At 39.0% G+C, this 27174-nt stretch overlaps 1 protein-coding gene and 1 long non-coding RNA gene across 5 annotated transcripts in view; one reads left to right on the top strand and one right to left on the bottom strand.

Annotated features, from left to right (window-relative positions):
- phactr3a (phosphatase and actin regulator 3a) overlaps nt 1–27174 on the bottom strand; it is an 85487-nt gene that overhangs the window by 10309 nt on the left and 48004 nt on the right. Inside the window, exons 2-7 of one of the 3 annotated variants that reach the window (XM_062054370.1) lie at nt 14120–14281; nt 13732–13899; nt 12190–12411; nt 11167–11395; nt 10666–10916; nt 6868–7021 (exon numbers count right to left, since the gene is read on the bottom strand). In XM_062054370.1, the coding sequence (XP_061910354.1) occupies nt 6868–7021; nt 10666–10916; nt 11167–11395; nt 12190–12411; nt 13732–13899; nt 14120–14281 (1186 nt within the window). Of the gene's footprint in view, nt 1–6867; nt 7022–10665; nt 10917–11166; nt 11396–12189; nt 12412–13731; nt 13900–14119; nt 14285–27174 lie in introns of all 3 variants that reach the window. The other 2 variants (XM_062054371.1, XM_062054369.1) reach the window with 2 other exon arrangements.
- The window catches only part of LOC133654217 (uncharacterized), a 60259-nt gene that overhangs the window by 7509 nt on the left and 25576 nt on the right, over nt 1–27174 (top strand). The window contains exons 3-4 of one of the 2 annotated variants that reach the window (XR_009826856.1): nt 14031–14066; nt 14179–14335. This is a non-coding gene — a long non-coding RNA (uncharacterized LOC133654217). The remainder of the gene's footprint in view (nt 1–14030; nt 14067–14178; nt 14336–27174) is intronic. The other variant, XR_009826857.1, reaches the window with a different exon arrangement.

A 27174-nucleotide genomic window follows, 5' to 3' on the forward strand; every position in this document is an offset into this window, starting at 1 on the left:
AAAAGGAAAAAAATAAATAAATAATTAAATCTATTTATTAAAAAAAAAAATTTAAAAAAAAGAATTAAAAGAAGATCACAGACATGCTGACACACAAGGTCGCTACCCCAACAACTGGCCGACTCGCAGCACCTCGGAATACCCTGCAGCACCAAGCCACCACAGTAGACGCAGGGACCAGACCCAGCAGGCCCCAACCAAGACGGGCACCCGGAAGGGATGGACGGCGGGACCCAGGAGCTCCAGACACGCAGTCCGGATGCAGTAGCCTGAGGCGCCGACCCCCACCCGACAGGCAGGCCCAGAACGTACCCCCAGAAATATACATACATATATATACATACACATAAACATACACATGTACACATACACATATATATACATACATACACACACACACATACATATACACAGTTTGTCAGCCCCGACAACCACCACGCGCGCGCGCTGCCACCAGTCACAACATCAGCCACCCCCCTGCACCAGACCCAGCAGCCACGGGCGCCCACACCACAAACAAACGGCAGCAGAGACAGCAGCCACAACACCCCCAGACAGCCAGCACCACCCAATCAAATCAAAGCGATCAAAAAAAAAACGCGACCGGCAACCACACGCCAACAGGATCACGGAGACCAGCCAGCGCCAGCCCGCCAGCAAACCCAAACGCCAACACGCAAACAAGAGACACCCCCCCCCCCCCCCCCCACCAAAAGACCCCACCAACCCGACCCAAACCCGCACAAACACACCACCGCCCAAACAACCGAGACACAGTATCCAGACCAGACACGGGCGCCGCGCCGCCACCACATCAAGTCGCCAACAGAGACCCCACAGCGCAAGGTCGGGCCACACGGGCACGGACCCCACCCAACAGGAAGCGAGACCCGCGCGACGCCACACACAAATAAATAATAAGATTAAACAAAAATAACAATAATTTAAAAAAAATAAAATAATAATAATAAAATGAAATACAAATTAAATTAAAAATAACAAATACAAATAATTAAATAAAGTAAAGTAAGTAAATAATAAAAATTATTAAAAAAAAAAAATCTTTTAACTTTTAACGTCCGCACTGTTTTTATTTTTATTGTCTGCATTTTAATTTTGCTTTTATTTTCTTTCATTTCACTTTGTTGTCTGTGAAGCACTTTGAGTCTGCCTTGTGTATGAAAAGCGCTATACGAATAAAGTTGCCTTGCCTTGCCTAAATTGGATTGCTGCAGGGCCTTCCTGCCGCACCCGCTGGAGTAGAGTTTTTTTAAATTTCCTTAAATTAAAGAGAATTAGGCTGACATTGAACGGTTGTTTTGTAAAGTTTCAGGAAGTATGGGGTGGTTTCCTAAAATATGTAAGAGACTGATTTCAAATGTAACCCCAATTAAAAAGTAATTGACAAGTAAAAGTAATTGAAAGGTAGATAATTGATGAGCCTTTTGTCTGATCTTGTGTATCGCTGCACCGGGTTGGGGACATTCAGGAGTGCAGTTGTCTGTGGCTTCATGTCAATATTTCCTAGTACTTATTTGACTGATGCATGTTTTTTTTCCGTAGTTTATTATTTTTATTTTATTTTAAATATAATTTTTTTGGGTTACTGGTATGAGGGAGAGAAAAAACCCATTTGATTTGTGTTTACTTGTATTTGTACACTATCAGTTGAAGAATTTAAGTCTTTAGGACAGACCATATGAATGGAGGGTTAATGTGAGAAATTAATTAAATGTAGAATAGCCGTAGCTAAAAGGGCATTCTGGAATATGTGCTCAGTTTTAACATCAAGGAAAAGAGCATTACAACGAAGATTCACAATATTTAAGTGCTACATAACCTTTACTTTATTATATGGATCTGACATTTGGACAATAACTAAATCAATTGCAAAAAGACTGGAATCATTTCAGATGTGGTGTATATGTAGAATATTAAAAGTATCCTGGAAAGATAGAAAAAATAATGAAGATGTGCTAACAATGGCAAACCAACCTGGAATGCTATTAATCAACATTATGGAAAGGAAAAACATGTTCTTTGAGCACACAATCAGACATAATCTGTTTCTAACTCAACTTCGAGAGGGGAAAATAGAAGGGAAAGGGGAAACAGAAAGACCAAGAAGCAGCATGTTATCATTATGTCTGCGATCTGTACATGATTTGTATTTATACAGGTATATTGCAGATAAACCCGCACGGACAGCCATCTATAAAATGTGAAAATATTAAGAGAACAGTGGCGTCTTTTAAAAGAGAAAGTCCAACTAGAGCAACAGTGTGAAGCAAGTGTGACATTATGCTCACTTCAGCCTCTTTAGTCAGGGACATTGAGGGACAGAAGTAGTCTCTAAACACGAGTACATTCTAAAATAACACCAGAAGAACCCTGCACTCTTTGATCAATACAAAGCTCCTCCTCTCCCAGCTCATAGCTTTACTTAACATCCAGATAACTACAGGTATGTCCACCTAACGGTGACGTTACAACGTAGCTCGACTGCAAAACACGGTGGGCGTAGGCATCCAAAACTGGGCAAGTTTACGCCCAAATGTATGAACCTTTTGATTTGATGCTTTGGCGTTGTTCTACCGAGTATCCAACATTGTAACAATATTTATAAAATCGACAACAATCGTCACAGGTCCCATTTAAGTCCTAAGAAGGACCTCAACAATAAAAACAAAGTTGTCATCAAGGCAATGTAAGTAGAGCATATATTACTCTAAATCATGGCTGTCCAAAGTGCAGCCTAATGGCCTTTTACTGCCTGTAGCTCGTTTTGTTTTTGGCCCGCAACACATTCTACAGCAGGGTGTCCAAACTTTTTGACTGGGGTGCCGCATTGGACTTAAAGAATTTGGCTGGACTGCATACAGAGTAACGATATATATATATACATAAATATACATATAGTATACATTCATATATATACTGTATATACAGTCGCGATCAAAAGTTTACATACACTTGTAAAGAACATAATGTCATGGCTATCTTGAGTTTCCAATAATTTCTACAACTCTTATTTTTTTGTGATAGAGTGAGTGAAGCACTGATGATTTTAGGTTGTCCTGAAGAATTTGGATGTAATCCTCCTTTTTCATTGTCCCATTTACTCTCTGTAAAGCACCTGTTCCACTGGCAGCAAAACAGGCCCAAAGCATAATACTACCACCACCATGCTTGATGGTAGGTTTGGTGTTCCTGGGATTAAAGGCCTCAATTTTTGTTTCATCTGACCACAGAACTTTCCTCCAAAAGGTCTTATCTTTTTCCATGTGATGTCAGATGAAACAAAAATTGAGCTGTTTGGCCACAATACCCAGCAATATGTTTGGAGTAGAAATCAAACTAGAATTAAGGTTTTAGAATGGCCTTTCCAAAGTCCTGACTTATATGTGTGGACAATGCTGAGAAAAACAAGTCCATGTCAGAAAACCAACACATTTAGCTGAACTGCACCAATTTTGTCAAGAGGAGTGGTCAAAAATTCCAACCAGAAGCTTGTGGATGGCTACCAAAAGCGCCTTATTGCAGTGAAACTTGCCAAGGGACATGTAACCAAATATTAAGATTCCTGTATGTATACTTTTGACCCAGCAGATTTGGTCACATTTGAAGGTTTTTTGTGACCAGCAAGTGTATGTAAACTTATGATCACGACTGTACATACAGTATATATACTGTATATACATATATAATATGATGAATGTGTACACATTTCTTTTAACATATAGTAAGTTTGCAATTGTGCTGATGCCCTTCAAAAGGTTTTATTTGGCGAAATAATAAGAAATTCATTATCTAACGGGGGTTAGATTAGATATTACACAACGTTACTTTGTCAAAGCTAACATGTGGATGTTTTGTTCAGATAGTTTTGCACATGAGTTACATTGTATTGGGTTTTGTATCTTTAATGTACAACATATATTAAAGTGTTCCCCACATCCTTCAATTTTTCTGTTTGCAGCCCTTGCTGGGAAAAAGCTTTAACACCCCTGGTCTAAATTAACAATAAGAATAAAACATTTTGAATAAGTTACAAATGTTTTAATTCCCTTCAGAAATGTAGAGGTTTTTCTTTTTTTTAAGAATTTAATGTTCTAAAAACATGTGTCATCTAGAAGGATTGTGCTATAGTCAAGTTACATTTCTTATACAGCGGTGCCAGACAATAACAATAATTTCACCCTCTGTACGATCAATAATTCCAAAAATCCTAAACAGTATTGAAGGATAATACAAGCCCTTCAAAACATGCAGCCATGTGCGAGCGCTGTCTGTCAATTGCAGCTATTTTTTAACAGTACTGGTAGTTTATTAAAAGCTAAAACTGCTTTTTATATGCTGTACTATACAGTCTTGTATCATTTTTGCTGTAGCACACAGTCCTGAGCGACGTCAAATTGGGTCTGTACGATCATTTCGCTCCAAAAAAAGATAGTTAAGTTTCTGTTATGATACTTTTTTAATTCCCTGTGTTGCTTGTATGACAGTGCCTTTGTTGGTTGCAGCCAAGTAGTGGACTTCATATTAGACAGTGTTCTTTAATCAACAATCTATTATCCAATTCTAATTAATGATTTATGCCCAGTTTTCTTGTAACATGTTAGTTAGCTTTGCTTCTTCCTACTCCTTGACAAGCATGTTGAATTGTGCAAGTGCAGTTATATTATGTTCCCTATTGTTTAGTGTGTTGATAATAAACTCAGCATGGACTACGGTTTCTTTTGAAACCCTTTCAGAAACATAGAATTACGACCTTAAAGAAGATGCCAGAGCTGTGCATCCTCAGGGAGAGATGCTTCATTGATTCTGATGCATTTGTGGGCATTGTACCCAGCCTGCAAACTACTGCTGTCTGGAATGAGATCATTATGTAACCAAAGCAGCATCTCCCACTGCTGTGCTACAAGTGGAACCTCCATGCCATTCAACTATCCTATATGCAAGCTGCAGCCTTTACATAAGACTGTGAAAAAGAATATTCCTGTACTAAAATAAAACCCCTTCCCCTCACAGATCTAAGAATAGAATGGTACTGCCAGTCGTCTCCAAGACAAGACGGCCAATCACGTTTTCCAAGGAGTGCGGGAGACTGTGTTCTCTGACTGTGAGTTATTGCACCTCTGGTTACGTAACACCGTCTGTGATGAGCCCCCTGTTTGATGAGCAGGTGCTAGAGGATCTGGGTCTTAACAATTTGGACGCAGTGTTCGAAAAACACTTTTATTATTACCATCATCCTGCATGCACAAAGGCACTTACTACCGCGACTCAGTGCATCTTGTACAAAAAGGATCCCTAGAGGCACGGTCTGTCTGTACCTGTTGTTGCAGAACAGACCGATCGCTCATTCTCTGAAGGCTGTTTCATGATACAACAGTTTTTACTTGAAACACGAGTCCAGCATTCATAGTGTTCAAAGCAGTAAAAGCTGAAGATTGACTGGCTTGGTACTTAGGAAAGAACAAACTGTTCGGAGGCTGTGGCAACGGCATTTCTCAGTTGTTTCTTTTAAGTATATATTTAATATTTAATACAGAAACATGGTCCAAGTGTGAAGTTATTTGGAATGAATCATATTCCTTAAATCCGGGGTCTTCAACGTCTATCAGGCTAAGTACAACGGATGGGTACCTTTTGCATTTGAATTGATATGGTACCAATTTCCGGTATCTGGGAATGGATAACGGTACCAATTTTTGGTACTTTTGTGTGCGTTCAAATGTGTTAACACTGAGCTGTGCTGTCCAGTTGTAATCTTGTTTTTTTACACTTACGTGTCTCTTAAGCAAGTGCTGTACTGTACTCTATTACTGTGTATAGTAGACTTCGCATCCAGTTGAATTCCGTGTTAGATGGCAGGAGTGTGCCAGTATTTTCTTTTGTTGACCCTTACAAAGTGTTTAAACTGTAAGTATTGTATTTATTACACACCAGCTGTTTGATTGCAATGTGCATCTTAGTTGCAGTTTTTTTTTGTGAAATATTTTTGGTTTCTTTTTACAAAATTTGGAGGTGCTGAAATTGCCATGTAAAATCGCAAATGCTAATTGGCAGCATGCATACGGCAAATCCAATGTAATTTAGCATCGAGCTAGCGCATTTTGAAAAGTTGGGCTTCACTGTACTTTTGAGCGCCTTCCTGCTTGTTGTCATGAAAAATTGCAACATTACCTAGAGGAAGTCCGGCTGAGTCAGCTCTGAGTGCTTAACTACTTGTTTCCCCACCAAGTGCTTGAGCTGGTGTGTAGGCTGCAATCGGGGACTTCGTCAGTGCTTATAAAAGTACCCATCCCTACTAAGGAACACCTAACTGATTTAGAGATGTATTTAAAACATTTAAATTTAGGCAAAATTATGGGAATGATATTAAAAAAAATATTTTGAAAAGGTCAAATCAACCAAACATTTTATGTTACTCTTGCAGATCCCCTCGGGGTCCAAGACCTCGTGTTGAAAACCTCTGCCCTAAAGTGTTTTTCTGTTTATCATTTCAACAGCCTAGTGGTAATAACTGCTATATCTTTTGCAGTGTTTCGCACAACAAGTCTATCTTTTCTCCAGAAATCTTACAAAAGAAATAGACCAATAACAAATGTCCACAGCAGATGATGCTAATTCCCATGAGGATACGCTATTGTTTTCCTTGGCCAGGCTTCTGTGTGACATGACCAGTCAAATACATCGGACCAATACTGTTGTTCTATGATGCCAATAATAAACATGTACAGAGTAGTCATGTGCCATTTAAGTACCGTGCCTGCTTTTCATCTAACGTAATTGTTGATATCAGCTCTGGAATTAGCTAACCTGGGCATTTCAAGTAATGCAACACGCAGGAAAGTTGCTTACTTCGCAAGCTTCATCTCAATCTGCTGGCGGATTTCCTGGCGCTCCTGGTCGCTCCTCACAGGGAAGATGTTCCGGTCTTCCAACTCCTGCTTTGTGGGTCTGTTTCGTAGCTTGACTGCCAGTAACTCCTTCCTTAACCTGCGAGGAAGTGTACCTGCAAGAAAAAAATCATTTTTGCATTAGCACTTTGGAAAAGGCCTTTTTATTCCCCTTCATCACAAACCTATGGAATGATTGGATGGAAGCAAGGCATGGTTATGTATTGGGCTCCAGCTATCAATTAGTTTAGTGATCGAGTAATCTATTGATTAGTTTGTTCGCGTAATCAGATATAACACACTTTATAGCCTCAATGCGTACTTAAGGCAAAAAAGTTAAAATACACATCTTTTTTGCTTTTCATAACCATTATTTTATTTTAATAAATGCAAATAATCAACATTGAAATACAAACCCCGTTTCCATATGAGTTGGGAAATTGTGTTAGATGTAAATATAAACGGAATACAATGATTTGCAAATCCATTTCAACCCATATTCAATTGAATGCACTACAAAGACAAGATATTTGATGTTCAAACTCATAAACTTTATTTTTTTTTTGCAAATAATAATTAACTTAGAATTTCATGGCTTCAACATGTGCCAAAGTAGTTGGGAAAGGGCATGTTCACCACTGTGTTACATGGCCTTTCCTTTTAACAACACTCACTCAATAAACGTTTGGGAACTGAGGAGACACATTTTTTAAGCTTCTCTGGTGGAATTCTTACCCATTCTTGCTTGATGTACAGCTTAAGTTGTTCAACAGTCCGGGGTTTCCGTTGTGGTATTTTAGGCTTCATAATGCGCCACACATTTTCAATGGGAGACAGGTCTGGACTACAGGCAGGCCAGTCTAGTACCTGCACTCTTTTACTATGAAGCCACGTTGATGTAACACGTGGCTTGGCATTGTCTTGCTGAAATAAGCAGAAGCGTCCATGGTAACGTCGCTTGGATGGAAACATATGTTGCTCCAAAACCTGTATGTCCACAGTTTCCAAAAACAATTTGAAATGTGGACTCGTCAGACCACAGAACACTTTGTATCAGTCCATCTTAGATGAGCTCAGGCCCAGCGAAGCCGACGGCGTTTCTGGGTGTTGTTGATAAACGGTTTTCGCCTTGCATAGGAGAGTTTTAACTTGCACTTACAGATGTAGCGACCAACTGTAGCTACTGACAGTGGGTTTCTGAAGTGTTCCTGAGCCCATGTGGTGATATCCTTTACACACTGGTGTCGCTTGTTGATGCAGTACAGCCTAAGGGATCCAAGGTCACGGGCTTAGCTGCTTACATGCAGTGATTTCTCCAGATACTCTGAACCCTTTGATGATATTACGGACCGTAGATGGTGAAATCCCTAAATTACTTGCAATAGCTGGTTGAGAAAGATTTTTCTTAAACTGTTCAACAATTTGCTCACGCATTTGTTGACAAAGTGGTGGCCCTCGCCCCATCCTTGTTTGTGAATGACTGAGCATTTCATGGAATCTACTTTTATACCCAATCAAGGCACCCACCTGTTCCCAATTTGCCTGTTCACCTGTGGGATGTTCCAAATAAGTGTTTGATGAGCATTCCTCAACTTTATCAGTATTTATTGCCACCTTTCCCAACTTCTTTGTCACGTGTTGCTGGCATCAAATTCTAAAGTTAGTGATTATTTGCAAAAAAAAAAAATGTTTATCAGTTTGAACATCAAATATGTTGTCTTTGTAGCATATTCAACTGAATATGGGTTGAAAATGATTTGTAAATCATTGTATTCCGTTATATTTACATCTAACACAATTTCCCAACTCATATGGAAACAGGGTTTGTAGCACTTTTAATGTGTGCAATAACAAAAAATAAAAACTTCTCCACTGTTCAACATCAAACGAATCACAGCACCCGCACACTACCGCTCTCAGGTGTGCTCTACTGCAGAGGCTCTGTGGAAATGATGTCCACATATATACACTTCCGGCAACCGTGTGTGGTCAGGATTTTACAATTTTATATTAATTACACTCATTAAATAACAAAGCAAAGTAATAAAATATAAATCAAAGCTTTTCTCTAATTGTTTAATCATTGCAACTAGTTATGTGGGTCTCACCTCATTTGTTCGTTTAAAAAATTAATCTGTTCTTGTCAGCTTTTTCAAGTGCATCTCGAAAAATAGTTCTAAGTGCCATTACTATAATGACATTTTCTATAAAGTCCTCCCTGCAGGTACAAAGTACACAGTGGTTCAGGAGGTAGAGCGAATTGTCCAAAAATTGGGGGTTTGTGGTTCCCTCTATCCCAGTCACTGCTGTTGTACCCTTGGGCAAGACGCTTCTCGCACCATGTCTGCCGTGTCACTCACACTGTTGAATGTGAATGAATGTTTGGTGATGATGGCAATGGTGCTAAATTGGCAGCCTAGCCCAGGGCAGGTCTGGCTATACCTGTATAATGTAGCTCACCACCGAGATAATTGGAGTGAATAAATATAAAGTGCTGTGAGGCGCTTTGAGTCTGTAAAAAGGGCTCTATATAAATTAAATCCATTATTATTATTATCACTGTACATCTTAAAGTATTGCGAATTTGTTCAGCATAGTGATTTGGAAAGGTAAAAAAAATGTTTAAGTACTTTTGGTTTATTAGACTGTCCCACGACACTAAGAGCCTTAAGAAAGGAAAGGCGAAACTCAAAACAGTTTTTTGATTACTTCAGCTTCCCTGAAGGCCGAAACATACTCGAGTGCAACATCCAATTTTTTGTGCTTCACTTCCGTGTCGTCAGTGTAGGGCGCCATGACAGAAAAATGTGAACAATGCACAGGGATTGTGGGAAAGGTTTCATGAAAATTTCACAGGAAACTACTACGCGGCAGTGCTCGCAACACTGAAAGCTCTTGATGACTACGGACATTTCGTAGTACTCTGGAGTGTGTGAAAGTGATTTATGTGTCCTCAAACTTTGTTTCCTCTACAGAAGTTGTAGATGAGTTTTAAAAGCGCCTCAAAGTATTCCTTTCACCGCCCGAGTAGATCCTCAGTTGTGGGACTGTTTTGGTTGTCTCTTCAACATTGTGTGGTATTCCGGAACAGTACCTCTGGATTGGCAGCTTGGGGTGGTCAACTTCCATTTAAGGAAGGGTAACTGAAGGGTGCGTCCCAACCACAGGGGGATCTTCTTGAGTAAGGGCAAGGCAGGAATGCGACATCGACCGGCAAATCGGCGCAGCGTCTGCAGTAATGCGGCCCGTGTACCTGACAGGCCTGTTCAAGAGAGCTGAGTTCTCAATTTACCGGTCAATCTACGTTCCTGCCCTCACCAATGGTCACAAGTTTTGGGTAGTGACTAAAAGCGTAAGATCGCGGTTACAAGCAGTCAAAATTAGTATGGTCTCTAGGGTGGTTGGTCTCATCCTTAAAAATAGGGTGAGGAGCTCTGTCATCCGGAAGGAGCTACAGAGAAGCCTTTTGAGGTGGCTCAGGCATCTTATCCGGATAGTTCCTAGACGCCTCCCTGGTGAGGTGTTACAGGCATGCCCAGCCAGCAACATGGGCCCCTGGGTATACCTAGGTCATGGTGGAGGGATTATATCTTGCTTCTTGGGAACCCTTCCCTGTCCCGTGGGAAAATGCCTTGGCCTACCTATTGAAACAACTGCTGTCTTCTACCCAGACCCAGATAAGTGGAAGAAAATTGATGTATAGTTCATTTATGTGTCTTCTTCTAATAGTGTTTTAGTTGGAATGAGGTGCATGACCCACCAGAGATGACAGAGTCGTTCCATCCGTCCAGGTCGTTGGGGAGGCCCGAGGTGTTAGAGAAGCACTGGTCCAGCCGCACATTCTCCTTGTTCTCTTCAGCCTCCTTCTTGGGCCAGTCGGACCCACCGCCGCCTAAGCAAAATCCCACCAGAGAGGACGTGTGTTTGTTGTCTGAGCTGGAGGATCGTGAGAGGCGGCCATTAGAGCACCAAAACCGCGGGGGTGAGCCCTGCTCACACCCTTCATGCACACTGCAAGTACACAAAAACACACACACATAAATATATTATTTCATACTGCAATGATAACATTTAATTTACTATAACAAATCAACAATACAATAACTAACTATACTATTTATCTTTCGACATTAACAAACCTGTAATTATGCACTTTATTTAAGTACATGTTCATGTATTCCGAAGAAGTGTTGTAAAACTACCCCCACCTGTGCCTATGTTGAGTCTGATCCATTTTTCAACAGAGAGAGTGCATACTCACCTTTCCTGCCTGTTCTTGGTGGCGAATGCTCTCTGCAGTTCCTCCATAATACAGCTAGGGGGCATAGGTGGGTGCATCATATTGCCGAGGTGTGGTGACCCTGAGGAGTTGGCCAGGGGCCCTCTAATGATCTGAGTGATGGGTGCCAGGTTCTCTGAGGCCCTGGGTGAAGGCTCCTTGGGGTGGTAGGAATTGGTATGGTGAACAGGGAGAGACACGGGGCCTGAATCTAAAAAACAATAACATAATTTTTTTTTTTTCACCTTCACAGTTAACATCTTTTCAGGCGATTTGTGTGTGTGTGAGTGGCACAAAGAAAAGCTCTAACTCACTTGTGGAGAAGTCCTTTGTGTAAATCTCTAGATACTGAATGTAACATGACCTGTCTTTTTCAGACTTTTTTTCAAAAGAAGGTCTTGTATTCTTGTCAAAACTTGTATCATATGAAACAGGAAAGGGCCTTCCTTATTCTGTTCCCAGAAAGATGGAAGCATTGGAATCGTCTAATATTTTTCAATGTTGTGGTTGGCATGTTGGCTACACAGTCAGGAGTCTGAAGGTTTGAAGCTCCGTGTGGAGTTGGCGTGTTCTCTGCGGGTACACTGGCTTCCTCACACATTACAAAAACATTCCATCCATCCATCCATTTTCTACCGCTTAACATTCATGGTCAATTAATTTAAGACTCTAAATTGGGGATAGGTTGATTGGCAACACTAAATTGGCCCTAGTGTGTGAATGTGAAGTGTGAATGTTGTCTGTCTATCTGTGATGAGATGGTGACTTGTCCAGGGTGTACCCCGCCTTCCACCCGAATGCAGCTGAGACAGGCTCCAGCACCCCCAGCTACCCGGAAGGGACAAGCGGTAGAAAATGGATGGATGGATGGAAATTGTCCATAGGTTTGAATGTAACTGTGAATGCTTGTTCGCCTTCAGTCCAGGGTACACCCCGCCTTCCACCCAAAGTCAGGTTATGGGTACAAGCGATATGGAAATTAGATTGATATATTTTCCAACTCACCATCTCCTGTAGTCAGCGTTGGCAAAGGTTTCGGAGGTACTTGTGGCGGGGAAAGTCCTGCAGGAATCTCCTCTTCTGGTCTTTCTTCCGTCTGCTCTCCCACGTCATGAAGCCTGTCGGGTAACTCCCCAGCCGAGGGACCCTCCTGGTCTCCATCCTCATCTCGTAATGATATGTTTACATTTTCCTCCAGTCGTTCAGAGTCCTGGAGGGCGGCAGCTACTATAGATAATGAGGATAGTGGAAGAAGGGCAGGAATAGTTACAGTATGCATATGCTTCATATGTGGTATAGATATAAATATATATATATATACTTTTTTTTTTTTTTGCACACAAGCCACCTCTTTGCTGTACATGAACTACAGCTTACTGCAGACCTGTATGTTGCTGCCCTCTCCTGGCAAATATAATTCAACATTTAAAAAATAACTTTCTTTTTTTTTTTACCCATTTATTGTAATGCAATACAGAGATACCTCACAACAAGGCACTTTAAAGTTTCCCTTTCAGTTTTACTGTAGCTGATTTATTGGGGAGGGGCATTTTTTTTTTTTTTAACTTTTTCTTGCCTAAATTAAGCATTTTCAGGCATAAAAGAGCCTTAATGAACCAGGAATGTCAATAGTACAGTAATATTGGCTATGAGATCGTATGGTCTGAATTGGGTGTTGTTGGTCTGAGACCTAGAATGCAGAGTTAGCAGGCAAACTGCAGGTAAAAAACATTTTATTTGGGAAAACAATTTTAAAAAATTGTGCAGCAAGGAAACGGTAACCAGGATCAAGAAGCATTTGGGAAGATATGCAAAAGTATCCACCTAATTGACTATCAGGGACAGCTGTGTTGTCTAATTGCCAATCAGTAAACCAGTGAGGAAAGCAGCAACTAGACAAATGGGAAGTGGAAAAAAAAATAAGAGCGCGAGACAGAAAATTATGCAAAATACAGGAATCTAATGAAGTCAGAACTGTCATGTGTGATCATGACCAATAAGAAACAAACAAAGTAATGTGCGCTTTTCAGTATCGTGGCCCCTGATTGGCTCAGCCTCAAGCAGCGTCCAGCCCCACTTTGTGTGAAGGTGACTAACAGGTGTTATTTTATGTTTAGAGAGCTCTCATAATCTTCAAAACTATATTTTGAAGGTTTTTATGCTCTAGCTATAAACCTATTTGATTATAATATTACAAATAATTCCTACTTTGCGGAAATTAATTTACAGCGTTCAGGCCCAGAACCGATTAACAGCGATGAATGAGGGTGTACTATCTGACAATACCAGCCTTCAAGTTATCGTTTATGTATTTCTTTAGCTCAGTTTCCGCAACATAACATACTCTTGTATTGATTAATGTAACATTGCAAATTGATTTTTCCTTATCTGATGATCTTACAGGTCTATGTGTGTTCATGTGAATTAGAACTCCTTGATAACATTTTATTTAGTTTGTGCTGTATTATTGTGTAACTTTGAGTCCATGTTTAAAGTAAACAAATATGCCAAATCAATTATCGGTTCTATAGAGGAATGTTCTTATACCTGGAGTGGGATGTTCCTCTTCTGGACCAAGGTACTCCACACTGCTGACTGTGAGGTTGGAGTTTAGGGACCCCCCAAAGCTGCCAAGCAGGAGTGTTCCATCTGAGCAGCAACCCTGGCTGGGAGAGTTTGGGTCATGGTACAAAAGGCCGCTGGATAATGCTACATCTGTTGATGGAAGAGAAATGCATATAGTGTTGAATAATAGCAAATGTTATACAAAACAATAAATAAAAATAATACATAAACTGTATTAAAAATGTGATTTTAATCTAGTCTACCTCTCTCTTTTTAAACAGTTACAATAAACCCGGGAGATAATCAATTCACTCCCAGTGAGTATTGCATCTTTGATTATTGAGTAACTCCGTTTTATTGTTTTTTTTACCTGTGGAGCTCTGTTTAAGTTTATCATTTTTCTTTTTCCTCCATTTCCACGGCTTGAAGAGGCGGCCCAAAGTGGCCAGCTTGCTGTTGCGCCTGATGGGGGGAGTGTGGACCCCAGTTACCAAGCAGCCAGCTCTTAGCACTCTCTGCTGGTCCAGTACATCTACTACAGGGACAGACAAGATGGGAGAGAAGAACAGGTGTGTGGAAAGAGTGGGTGAGTGTCACAGAAAAAAACGTTTGCTCCCCCCCTAAAACACTTACATTTTAAGACTGGTGGTGAAAAGTGAAAATGCTATATAGTTTCTTTAAATCAGAGATAACACATTTTTTAAAAAGTGCAATTACGTCTTATGGCCATCAGATGCCATCATTCAAAATTATTTATATATACATACACACACACATATATATATATATATATATGCATGCATACATATCTATATATATATATATATATATATATATATATATATATATATATATATATGCATGCATATATATATATGTGTATATATATATATATATATGCATGCATATATATATATATGTGTATATATATATATATATGCATATGCATACATGCATATATATATACTGTATGTATATATATGCATGCATATATATATATATACTGTGTATATATATATATATATATATATATATATATGCATATATATATGCATGCATGCATATATATATATATATATATATATATATATATATATATATATATATATGTATATATATATATATATATATATATATATATATATATATATATATATATATATATATATATATATATATATATATAAAACCACAGATGAGGTGGTTCGGGCATCTGGTCAGGATGCCACCCGAACGCCTCCCTCGGGAGGTGTTTAGGGCACGTCCAACCGGTAGGAGACCACGGGGAAGACCCAGGACACGTTGGGAAGACTATGTCTCCCGGCTGGCCTGGGAACGCCTCTGGATCCCCCGGGAGGAGCTGGACGAAGTGGCTGGGGAGAGGGAAGTCTGGGTTTCCCTGCTTAGGCTGCTGACCCCGCGACCCGACCTCGGTTAGGCGGAGGAAGATGGATGGATGGATGGATATATATATATATATATATATATACATGCATGCATGCATGCATATATATATATATATATATATATATATATATATATATATATATATATATATATATATGCATGCATGCATGCTTTGGAGCCCCTGCTTCGAAAGAAAATGTTTGCCCTGCTGCCTTAAAATATGAGCTCGTATTAATCATGTATGAACGCAGGTTATTCACAGTTTATTTTGACCGTACATGCTCCTTTACCTTAACCGTGGAAGGTCACCTGAAATTCGGGGTGGGTTGTTATACGGTCAGTGATCAATCAGGTCAATAATACGTCGTTGAGTGAGGGAACTACGACTGTTGTGCTGGCTGACAAATGTGACTTTAAAATACACCCTGACTGGATAAAACTCTTACTAAGGTTTGAGCAGATAAATGGCATACGTTCGAGTAAAACATTTAAAACATATTCCTGTGTGTGACTTTTATTTGCGTCTTGGCACACAATGGCATTAAAACCAAAAAATACAAAACAGGTTTATAATGTAAAATATTGTTTATAGTCATATATATATGTATATAACATTTCTAACTGAAAAATACAATGACAGTCAAAAAAAAAGCTCCCAGCGTACAATGGGATTAATAAAAAAAGAATGCATTCAAAATAAGTACAAGCAAATACAATGTAGATGATTGCTATTTATTTCAAATGTTTCTTTTAACCTTGCATTGTTCTATTTTGCTGCAATTCTTCTCTCACTTCCAACACAACTTGGAACTGAATGAAGGAAGAGTGTGTGACGCATAGCAGAGCAAGCATGCATGGTAATACAGAACCATGTGTGCAACCAGTAAATGTAAAATATAATGTACAATATCTCCATACATATACTATAATGTAATGTAATGTAATATGATAATATAATGAAGAAAAAAATCATACTAGGAGTAATAACTGCCATCTGGAGGCTGAAATCATTGTTCAAATATTCAACTAAGAAGGGAGGATTTGTGATGGGGGTGGGGTGGTGAGAGGAAGGGGTGTGGAGTACAGTGGTGGAGGATGGGTGGGTGTGGAGGGTACAGCTGGTTCCTTGTCAAGCCATTTTTGGCATATTCACATTGCTGGCACATAGGCAAGAAGGTGTGGGGTGATTGTCAGGTCAGAGGAGATAAAGTGGGAGCAGGACGACGAAGAAGAAGAGAGGTGAGTTTGACAGGTGACCTACAAAGGGTCAAAGGGCGTACACGGAGTGTCACTCAGTCATCATCAATATACCCCAGGATGCAGTGTGGCACCGCAAGCTGAATCCAGGTCAAGCTTGAAGGAAAATGCACCCAGACGCGCAAAGAGCAAAAAAAAAAAAAAAAAAGATAAGGAGGAGCAGGAGGGTAGGTGGGGGAGAGGCGCTGTACTGTACGTGTGTGCGTGTGCATGTGTGTTGAAAAAGGAGAGGAGGTGGGGTCAGGCCCACAGCTGTTGCCATGGCGACCACATCCAGATGCTGCCACAGCAGTAGGTGCTGGCGGGATTGAACGAGTCAGCTTAGAAGGAGGGGAGGGGAGCCCCCATCTCACACACACAGATAGATAGGCACATCTTAAGTTAGCAGCCGTGCACCCTGTGCATTGTGGGAAAAGGGAGGTGGGCGGGGAGAGAAGCCACATGGAGGACAGGATGCATGCTCCCTTTGAAGGGGGGAAGCAGGTGGGAGGGAGGTAGGGATGGATGGGGGGGTTCTGCAAAGAAGGGGGTTCCAGTAGGAAGAAGCGAAAAGAGGAAGTGTGAGAGAGGGTGGAGGCTGTTGCTATACGGAAGAGCTTGCCGGAGAATGTGGGCTCATCCAATCACGGCACAGCTCTTCATAATGCATAACAAGTCCTTCTTTCATAGATACCGGGCCGGGGGTGGTGAGGGGTGCTTGTTGACAGAAAATGACAGGAGAACACCAGAATTATAGGAAATAACATGCAAGCACATGATCAGTTCTTTTTCTGCCCATTCTTCATTAAAGCGTGAATGGACTGCATGTGGCCATGATATACTATAATTAATATGCTTGATTAACTCTGTGAATCAGTAATCTGCTTGCTATTCTAATCAGGTGGCAAAAATTACCTCCAGATGGAAGATAGGCCTATAAAACATAATACCCAAACACATTACGCTTGCGAATGATAGTATACACAAATAAAATGAATAATAATAATAATGAGATTAGTTAAATCAAATCATCTATATGGTAATGAGGCTTTGGCAAGAAAGATAGCACACAGGATGCTGGAGTGTGCCATCAGCTTTGTCGGCACCTTTGACATCATTGCTGGGTGTAAATGTGACAATGCAACAGGAATCTACCAACCACCGTAGCACCGAGTAGACCTAGTCAACAAGCCTGACTAAATATCACAAATATGAGCATGCGATACATACAGTAGGTGACACGACTGTACCGATACTGATTCTGTGGTTGGGGCATGGATGTCATTTGGGAGTCGGGGGGCACCGGGGGTAGATGTCTCCTGCACTTTTTCAGAAAGCTGTTTTCGTCTCCTGCAACGTCCAAAAGTAAAGTGACACGATTGAATGGAGAACAAGTCAAACACCTGCGCCAGGTGGAAAAAAAAAAACTCGGTGATTGGCTTTTTAGGGCTACCTTCTTGTCAACATGACAATGATTGACATTACACAGCAGCTGACCAAACAGCAACCAGATGCAAATTAAGAGCAAGTTGCCTCCACAAAACAATATGAATCACCAACAAGTGAGACAAAAAATATATATATTCAACTTTTGTTCCAACAGACAGTTCGATTCCCAGCCAGAACATACAAAGTAAACATTAAATTAAATCATAATGCAAACTTGAAAAAACTGTGTACATAATTTATTTCATTGTAAACTTTGTAATTACATCTGAAAAATTAATTATTGAAAAACGTGTTTCCCATTCATATTACTCCAAAACATGCATCTATTCAACCGTACATTTACCTGAATTATTTTGGGGGCCACATTTACAGAAAGCTAAGGACCAGGGGGCGGACTTCTCCCTTCACTATTAGTCGTATTTGATTGTGGTCTTTTTATTTTGTCAGGCTTACAGAATCGCTCTGCTGTTTTTAAGGATCTTCTGCTAAAAAGATAGTTGAAGATCATCTCTATGACATCACTCTAGGGCAGGGGTCACCAACGCGGTGCCCGCGGGCACCAGGTAGCCCGTAAGGACCAGATGAGTAGCCCGCTGGCCTGTTCTAAAAATAGCTCAAATAGCAGCACTTACCAGTGAGCTGCCTCTATTTTTTAAATTGTATTTATTTACTAGCAAGCTGGTCTCGCTTTGCCCGACATTTTTAATTCTAAGAGAGACAAAACTCAAATAGAATTTGAAACTCCAAGAAAATATTTTAAAGACTTGGTCTTCACTTGTTTGAATAAATTCATTAATTTTTTTACTTTGCTTCTTATAACTTTCAGAAAGACAAATTTAGAGAAAAAATACAACCTTAAAAATGATTTTAGGATTTTTAAACACATATACCTTTTTAACTTTTAAATTCCTTCCTCTTCTTTCCTGACAATTTAAATCAATGTTCAAGTAAATGTATTTTTTTATTGTAAAGAATAATAAATACATTTTAATTTAATTCTTCATTTTAGCTTCTGTTTTTTCGACGAAGAATATTTGTGAAATATTTCTTCAAACTTATTATGATTAAAATTTTAAAAAAATATTCTGGCAAATCTAGAAAATCTGTAGAATAAAATTTGAATCTTATTTCAAAGTCTTTTGAATTTCTTTTAAAAATTTTGTTCTGGAATATCTAGAAGAAATAATTATTTGTCTTTGTTAGAAATATAGCTTGGTCCAATTTGTTATATATTCTAACAAAGTGTAGATTGGATTTTAACCTATTTAAAACATGTCATCAAAATTCTAAAATGAATCTTAATCAGGAAAAATTACTAATGATGTTCCATAAATTATTTTTTTAATTTTTTCAAAAAGATTCGAAATAGCTAGTTTTTCTCTTCTTTTTTTCGGTAGAATTTTGAATTTTAAAGATTCGAAATTGAAGATAAACTATGTTTCAAAATTGAATAGTCACTTGTTTCGTGTTTTCTCCTCTTTTAAACCGTTCAATTAAGTGTAAATATCATTAATTATTAATAATAACATAGAGTTAAAGGTAAATTGAGCAAATTGGCTATTTCTGGCAATTTATTTACCGTAATTTCCGGACTATAAGCCGCACCTGACTATAAGCCGCACCAGCTAACTTTAGGGGAAAATACAGATTGCTCCATATATAAGCCGCACCCGACTATAAGCCGCAGGGTTTTGATGTGTAATTACCGTAGTATATAGGGGTTCCTGCTACCACGGAGGGGATTGTCGGGACAGAGATGACTGTTTGGGAACGCAAAGCGTCCCATTTATTAACAATAAATCTTTCAATCATTCAATCAAACTTTCACATCTTTGACATGGCGAACAGCATTCGTGCAGAGTACAAATAATACAACGGTGCAAAGTAATACAAAGTGCTCGCCTGTACGTTATCAAAATAACCAGCCTACCGGTATATGAAAAGTCAGTCTTTAATCATTGTGTCATCGTCTTCCTCCTGCGTACTAAAACCACCGAAATCCTCTTCGTCGGTGTCGGAGAAGAACAGGCCGTAAATAAGCCGCACCCTTGTATAAGCCGCAGGGACCAGAACGAGGGGAAAAAGTAGCGGCTTATAGTCCGGAAATTACGGTAAGTGTGTATCAAACTGGTAGCCCTTCGCATTAATCAGTACCCAAGAAGTAGCTCTTGCTTTCAAAAAGGTTGGTGACCCCTGCTCTAGGGTTTTTATAGATCTGCTATAAAAATGTTTTTACCTGAACTCGCGGGCCACCAGTTGAGTAGCACAAGTGATGAAAAAGAGAGGACCTAAAATATAACCTTGAGGGACACCACTAGTATAAACAAAGACGTTGAACAAATCACTATAGACGGAATCTAATGTAAACAAGCTACAGCAACACCTTAGTTACATAAATCACATTACGAAAAATAAAAGGTTAGACAAAATGAAAAGGATCTAAAGGGGTGCTTTGAGGAACACCTAAGTATTGTATATCATACGTTTTTCCCGAGTGTTTTTGTGTGCATGTTTGTTGAAAATGTTAAAATGTCAATGTCACTTCTGAAATTAAAATTTGGTCCTTGGGTTGGGGTAACAATTCCATTGTGAGTAAAAAAAAAAGCTAAGTTACGCCTCTGTCACATATCTGAGGCATTGAATCTCATCATTACCCAAGGAGCAAAACGAGATTACATTTTGAAAGTACTTTTTATCAAATAAACCTACTAGAACGCAATTAAAACAATGCATAGGGGTGGACCTTAGTTCCGTGTTACAATGTTTCATGCTCCAATAATTTACTTAAAAACCTAATTTGAACTTAAAATTCAAGATTGATTGAGACTTTTATTAGTAGGTTGCACAGTGAAGTACATATTCCGTACAATTGACCACTAAATGGTAACACCCGAATAAGTTTTTCAACTTGTTTAAGTTGGGGTCCACTTAAATTGATTCATGATAAAGATTTATACTATCAGATATATACTATCATCATAATACAGTCATCACACAAGATAATCACATTGAATTATTTACATTATTTACAATCAGGGGTGTGGAGGGGGCGGGGGGGATATGGACAGCAAGTAGTAGTAGAGAGAGAGAGAGAGAGAGAGAGAGAGAGAGAGAGAGAGAGAGAGAGAGAGAGATCAGAAGGCATAAGAAAAAGTATCTGCATTTGATTGTTTACATATGATTATTAGCAATCCGGGGAGGGTGTTAGTTTAGGCTTGAGGTGAACTTTTATTGCGGTTTTGAAGGAGGATAGAGATGCCCTTTCCTTTATACCTGTTGGGAGCGCATTCCACATTGATGTGGTATAGAAAGAGAACGAGTTAAGACCTTTGTTAGTTCGGAATCTGAGTTCAACGTGGTTAGTGGAGCTCCCCCTGGTGTTGTGGTTATGGCGGTCATTTACGTTAAGGGAGTAGTTTGACATGTACTTCGGTATCAGACTCGTTTGAGAATTACGTACCGGTAGTTACAGCGCACGGCAAACATTATAGGATACAGTGAGTGCAAGGTGCCTCACTCGCAGCAAATATGAGGAAGAATTAAAAAAAATGTTGTCAACTTGTTGCACTTCATTATGTCTCCCAAGCATTGGAAGCTTTTTTGGTTCTGATTAGTTGAAAGTGAAGTGTTTCTGGCCAGTCAGGAGTTCCGGTGGTGGGGATGATAAAGCAGCAAGTTTCCTAAAGCATTGGCTGACATTATAAAAGGAACAAAGGTAAGGAATTATTCTGTACATTTTGTATTAGGCCTACGGTTTCATTTATTATTGTATTTATTGTTTTTGTTACTTATTGTAATTACAGTCATAATTTGAGGTGTTGTAACTAACAAAGAAATGGTCAAATGTTAAGGAACTCAAGCATGACAATAACAAAAAATATGACCTGTTTTCATGTGATACACTTCTAGCCTGATGTACTGAAGGTTTGCTTCTGATAAAACACGTGCAAACTTGATAGCAAACGCAAAGCTGATCTACTAAACTAGTGCACAGATGATTATGTCTTTTAAATTATCAAAATAGAGAGAACAATCCATTGATGGTGTTTGTCTTCATATATGGATTATTAGAACGCCCACAATTTGAGAGTATGAAATGCAAATATAGTATATAATAATTTAAGCCTTTGCAGTGTGATTTATCAATGCTGAAACTGTTCTGTGGCCACTGTTTTGCGAAATGTGCGCGCAAACTGGCAGTCACACACAAATGGCTGTGAGAAATAAGGCGATCATGCCGCAAAGACATAAGATTGAGAGAGAGAATGTTCCTTCTGTGTTGTTGTCAACATGTGTACTGTCAAAAATAAAAATAGACATATCCTATTCAGCAATATGCTTTTATAGCAAATTCAATTGATGCATTTTGGTATCTGCGGTGTTTGTTTTTAATGGTGTTGGTTTTTCCATGTAGAAAAAATATTACAATATAAAAAAAAAATGGTATTCTATATTAAAAAAAAATGTATACAATACAACACTTCAGTTTCCTTCCCAGAGCGCACCTTCAGAGTGCTAAAAAAAAAGTTTTTGTTCTTTAGATCGCGCTTCAATATACAAAAGTAGTCTAGAAAATATAGTACATATTACATTTGTGTGCTGCATGTCAATAACATGAAGAAACACCACAGATTGGACCATATGATGCCATAAAAGTGGAGGGAAGGTGATAGTTGATATACATGCACAATCCTCATTATGCTTTTTTTATTGTACATTTAAAACACTTCCTTGTGGTCTCATAACATATAATGATGGTTCTTTGGTCCAAATGTTGTATAGGTTAATTGGCAACACTAAATTGGCCCCAGTGTGTGAATGTGAGTGTGAATGTTGTCTGTCTATCTGTGTTGGCCCTGCGATGAGGTGGCGACTTGTCCAGGGTGTACCCCGCCTTCCGCCCGAATGCAGCTGAGATAGGCTCCAGCACCCCCGCGACCCCGAAAGGGACAAGCGGTCGAAAATGGATAGATGGATGGTTATTATAAATGTGCTCGTTACTACATTACATATATACTTACATCATTTATATAAAACCCTGATGGAGGTGTTTGGGTGTTTTTTTAGGGGCTCTATAGGCAGAATAGAACGGCTCCCATGGGCTCCATTGCAAGCAGACTTTTGATCGCATTTATTTACTATTCAGAATGCATTTTTTAAAAATCCATCCGTCGTCATGTTTTTCATATGGATTGTGAACGATAGGCAAGATTCCAAAAAAAGTGCAGTTCCCCTTTAAGTAACAAGTAAAGCCAATTGAGGCTTATTACCAAAAACTCCAACTGTAATGTACTTTTTTTTTTTTTTTTTAGGAAACTTTAAGTCACGTTGAAGACATAAATACTGTAAGGTCAGATGAGCAGCTATGGACTCCCGACCATTATCTCTGTAGTCCCCACTCTGCTCTAACGTGTCCTTGACAGGACCACCGCCTTCCTTACCCACTCAAGAACTCCTTTGCTTTGCCCCCCTGGCTTTACAACTGTGCTGCCATCTGTCCGTGGCCTTGCTGCCCTCAGGGGCCCGGTTGCACGAAATGACTAGCAGGAAGACAGTGAAGAGCAGACGGGATGGCAGCTCAGCGAAAAGAAAACAGTTAGTTTGCTCAAGAAAAGACTGCGATATGCGATCGTGGTTGCCTAGCTGGAGTGATTCATTAACGGAAAAGCTGAGATGATAACGAGTGTCTTTGCAAAATGACACAAATGAAGCTTTGGCGAGATAAAAAATGAGCATGAGAACATTGCTCGTTTCTTTTAGGGTTAATTTTGCTACTTCCATGATTGACCATGCAAGTGAATGACCACAGTATCATTAGGAAACTTGTTTATTTACACCATCACCGAAAAAGAGCCAAATGTTGGATTTGATATAAAATAAATGTAATCAGGGATGTAACCATATGAGAATTTAATATCACAGTTATCGTGATCAATATTAAATTTAATATCACAGTTATCGTGATCAATATTATCGCATTTATCATTATTATTGCGGTGTTGTTGAAGGTGCTCATAGACACACTGAAATCTTTTCACCAAATTATTTTGTTTTGAATAATTAGACATACTGATGGAAAACCCACATTTTGCATGTTTTGTTTCTTCTGCTTCACTGATAGTGTTTTAGTCTTTAGTATTGTATCTGTTTTAATGGATAAACTGTTATTGTTTAAAATATTGGTTTGTACTGTAGCACTTTAAGATTTACTGAAATGAAAAGTGTGCACCAAATAACATATATTATTATTATTATTTGTATTATTATTATTGTCCTCTATGTTCAGCGGTCCTTGAACGCACCGCAGAAACACCTCCGCCTCATATTCTTCCAAGTATAGAACGATCACTCGAGTAAGAGAGCCCAGCTTGTATCTTAATTGCTCAGACAGCAGTGTGTTTACATAAGGTTAGATTGGGGTATGTCGTTTCTTTAATGGGGAAAGACGTTAATGTCACTTGTTTTCATGTTAGCATTTAAGCTAGCGAGCTGGCGCCAGTCAGTCTAAGTTTTTTAAAGTGCTGTTATCAATTATTTTAATTCAAAAGGTTAATGCTAATCGTCGGGAGTTACCTTCATTATACATCCCCAAAAGTAATACTTCATAAATGATACACTTTTTCCAATACAAACACAAACTAGATGGGTGTGATTGAGCAAATTAACATGTATTTGAAAATGCTGCTAAAATATATGATTGTCCTACAAATTTTTGTGGAAATTGTCCAATATTTCGTGATGTAAACAGAATTCATACAGATTCAATCATGCAGTATTTAACTCTGACAGTTAGTAAGTAGTAAGTAACATATATATACATATATGTATATGTACACTACCGTTCAAAAGTTTGGGGTCACCCAAACAATTTTGTGGAATAGCCTTCATTTCTAAGAACAAGAATAGACTGTCGAGTTTCAGATGAAAGTTCTCTTTTTCTGGCCATTTTGAGCGTTTAATTGACCCCACAAATGTGATGCTCCAGAAACTCAATCTGCTCAAAGGAAGGTCAGTTTTGTAGCTTCTGTAACGAGCTAAACTGTTTTCAGATGTGTGAACATGATTGCACAAGGGTTTTCTAATCATCAATTAGCCTTCTGAGCCAATGAGCAAACACATTGTACCATTAGAACACTGGAGTGATAGTTGCTGGAAATGGGCCTCTATACACCTATGTAGATATTGCACCAAAAACCAGACATTTGCAGCTAGAATAGTCATTTACCACATTAGCAATGTATAGAGTGTATTTCTTTAAAGTTAAGACTAGTTTACAGTTATCTTCATTGAAAAGTACAGTGCTTTTCCTTCAAAAATAAGGACATTTCAATGTGACCCCAAACTTTTGAACGGTAGTGTATATAGCACCTTTCACAGATAAAAGCCACAAAGTACTTCACAACACAGTGCAGATTTTAGAAATTACACTCAATATAAAAAGCCAACATAAATATAGTTAGCGACCCAATCTAGCCAGAGCCTGTTCAGGGCTCCTAACCCTGAGTTTTTGGAAAGGCTGCTCCAGATCATTTTCAGCGCAAAGTGTGTAACTCCACTGCAATGTGTGGACTGCTGGCATCGGGAGTGAGAAATGAAGTCACTGAGGCCAGCAGCCAATAGGAAATGCCAGAGGCCCTTGTTAGCTACCATATGTTAGTTATGAGAATGAGGACTCTAATGAGTGAGATTCTCTCTTTCTTTTTTTTTACATTTTGTTATTGCATTTTTGGCATATACAGTCCAGAAATACAATTAAACACATGTCAAATGTTCTGTTTCCTCCCCAAACAAGTAAACCACAGAAGTATACCGTATTTTTCGGACTATAAGTCGCAGTTTTTTTCATAGTTTGGCCGGGGGTGCGACTTATACTCAGGAGCGACTTATGTGTGAAATTATTAACACATTACCGTAAAATATCAAATAATATTATTTAGCTCATTCACGTAAGAGACTAGACGTATAAGATTTCATGGGATTTAGCGATTAGGAGTGACGGATTGTTTGGTAAACGTATAGCATGTTCTATATGTTATAGTTATTTGAATGACTCTTACCAAAATATGTTACGTTAACATACCAGGCACGTTCTCAGTTGGTTATTTATGCGTCATATAACGTACACTTATTCAGCCTGTTGTTCACTATTCTTTATTTATTTTAAATTGCCTTTCAAATGTCTATTCTTGGTGTTGGGTTTTATCAAATACATTTCCCCAAAAAATACGACTTATACTCCAGTGCGACTTATATATGTTTTTCCCCTTCTTTATTATGCATTTTCGGCCGGTCCGACTTATACTTCGGAGTGAAAAATACAGTATATAAAAAAAGAATAAATAGAAATAACAAACCAGGAAAAAAAACACACATTAGTCAAATAAGTACAGGAAAATATTGACATAAGGCTACATACAACTGCACTCCTGAATGTCCCCAACACAGTGCAGCACAAAAGCAAACAAAAGGCTCATCAATTATCTACTTTTCAATCAGGGTTAAATTTGAGATCATGAGTGAGATCCTCTTTGAAGCAGCCAAAACAAGGAAACTTATAGGCCTTCAATAAACGGCCCACAGGCCACATCCGGTACGCCAAGGCCTCTTGTTCGGCTTACCAAACATCACGCAAATAATGAAACCATTTAGTTTCACTAGAGAAATGCTCATCTATGCAGTCCTTCCTCCGCTCTGCATGTGGCAACGACAAGGCATATGCGTCATAATGAAAGCAGCCATAGAAGAAGATGACGAGATGAATAAAATTGGAGCTCCACTAAAAGATTTGGCACAACCTGTTAGGTGGTGGTTTGCATCGTTAATTGCGTCATGCATTTACTCTGTAATCAAATACAAGGTGTCACAAAAGACGAAGTATACGGATTTGGAGGACACCTCCACAAACCCGGAAAGTATGCATTCAACACGGCCATGAAAGGCAAGGTGTGGAAGTGTGCAGAACAACTTCACAAGCATGCAGCCCAGCCTTTGATAACTAACCCTACTGACAACTGTCAACAACTCAAAGATTAGTGTTTCCCACAGATTGACAATCTATTTGTGGCGGCAGGGGCGTGGTCAGGGCACTGTCCTTATAATGTCATCATATAATTTACATAATTGGCCATGACGGATATGTTTAAAAAAAAAATTATTTATATATTTAAAGACAAGTCTTTAGTAGTTATTATCAACATATCAATTTACTGCATTTTTCAATTGTTGCCTATTTTATTACTACAATGTAACGAAGGTTGCACTTTATACACCCCTGGTTTATTCACATTATTATCCTGCCCTTCCTGAACGTAGCAATTTAGTTTGACGGATAGG

This window comes from Entelurus aequoreus, linkage group LG07, assembly GCF_033978785.1.
Source record: "Entelurus aequoreus isolate RoL-2023_Sb linkage group LG07, RoL_Eaeq_v1.1, whole genome shotgun sequence".
Classification (NCBI taxonomy): domain Eukaryota; kingdom Metazoa; phylum Chordata; class Actinopteri; order Syngnathiformes; family Syngnathidae; genus Entelurus; species Entelurus aequoreus.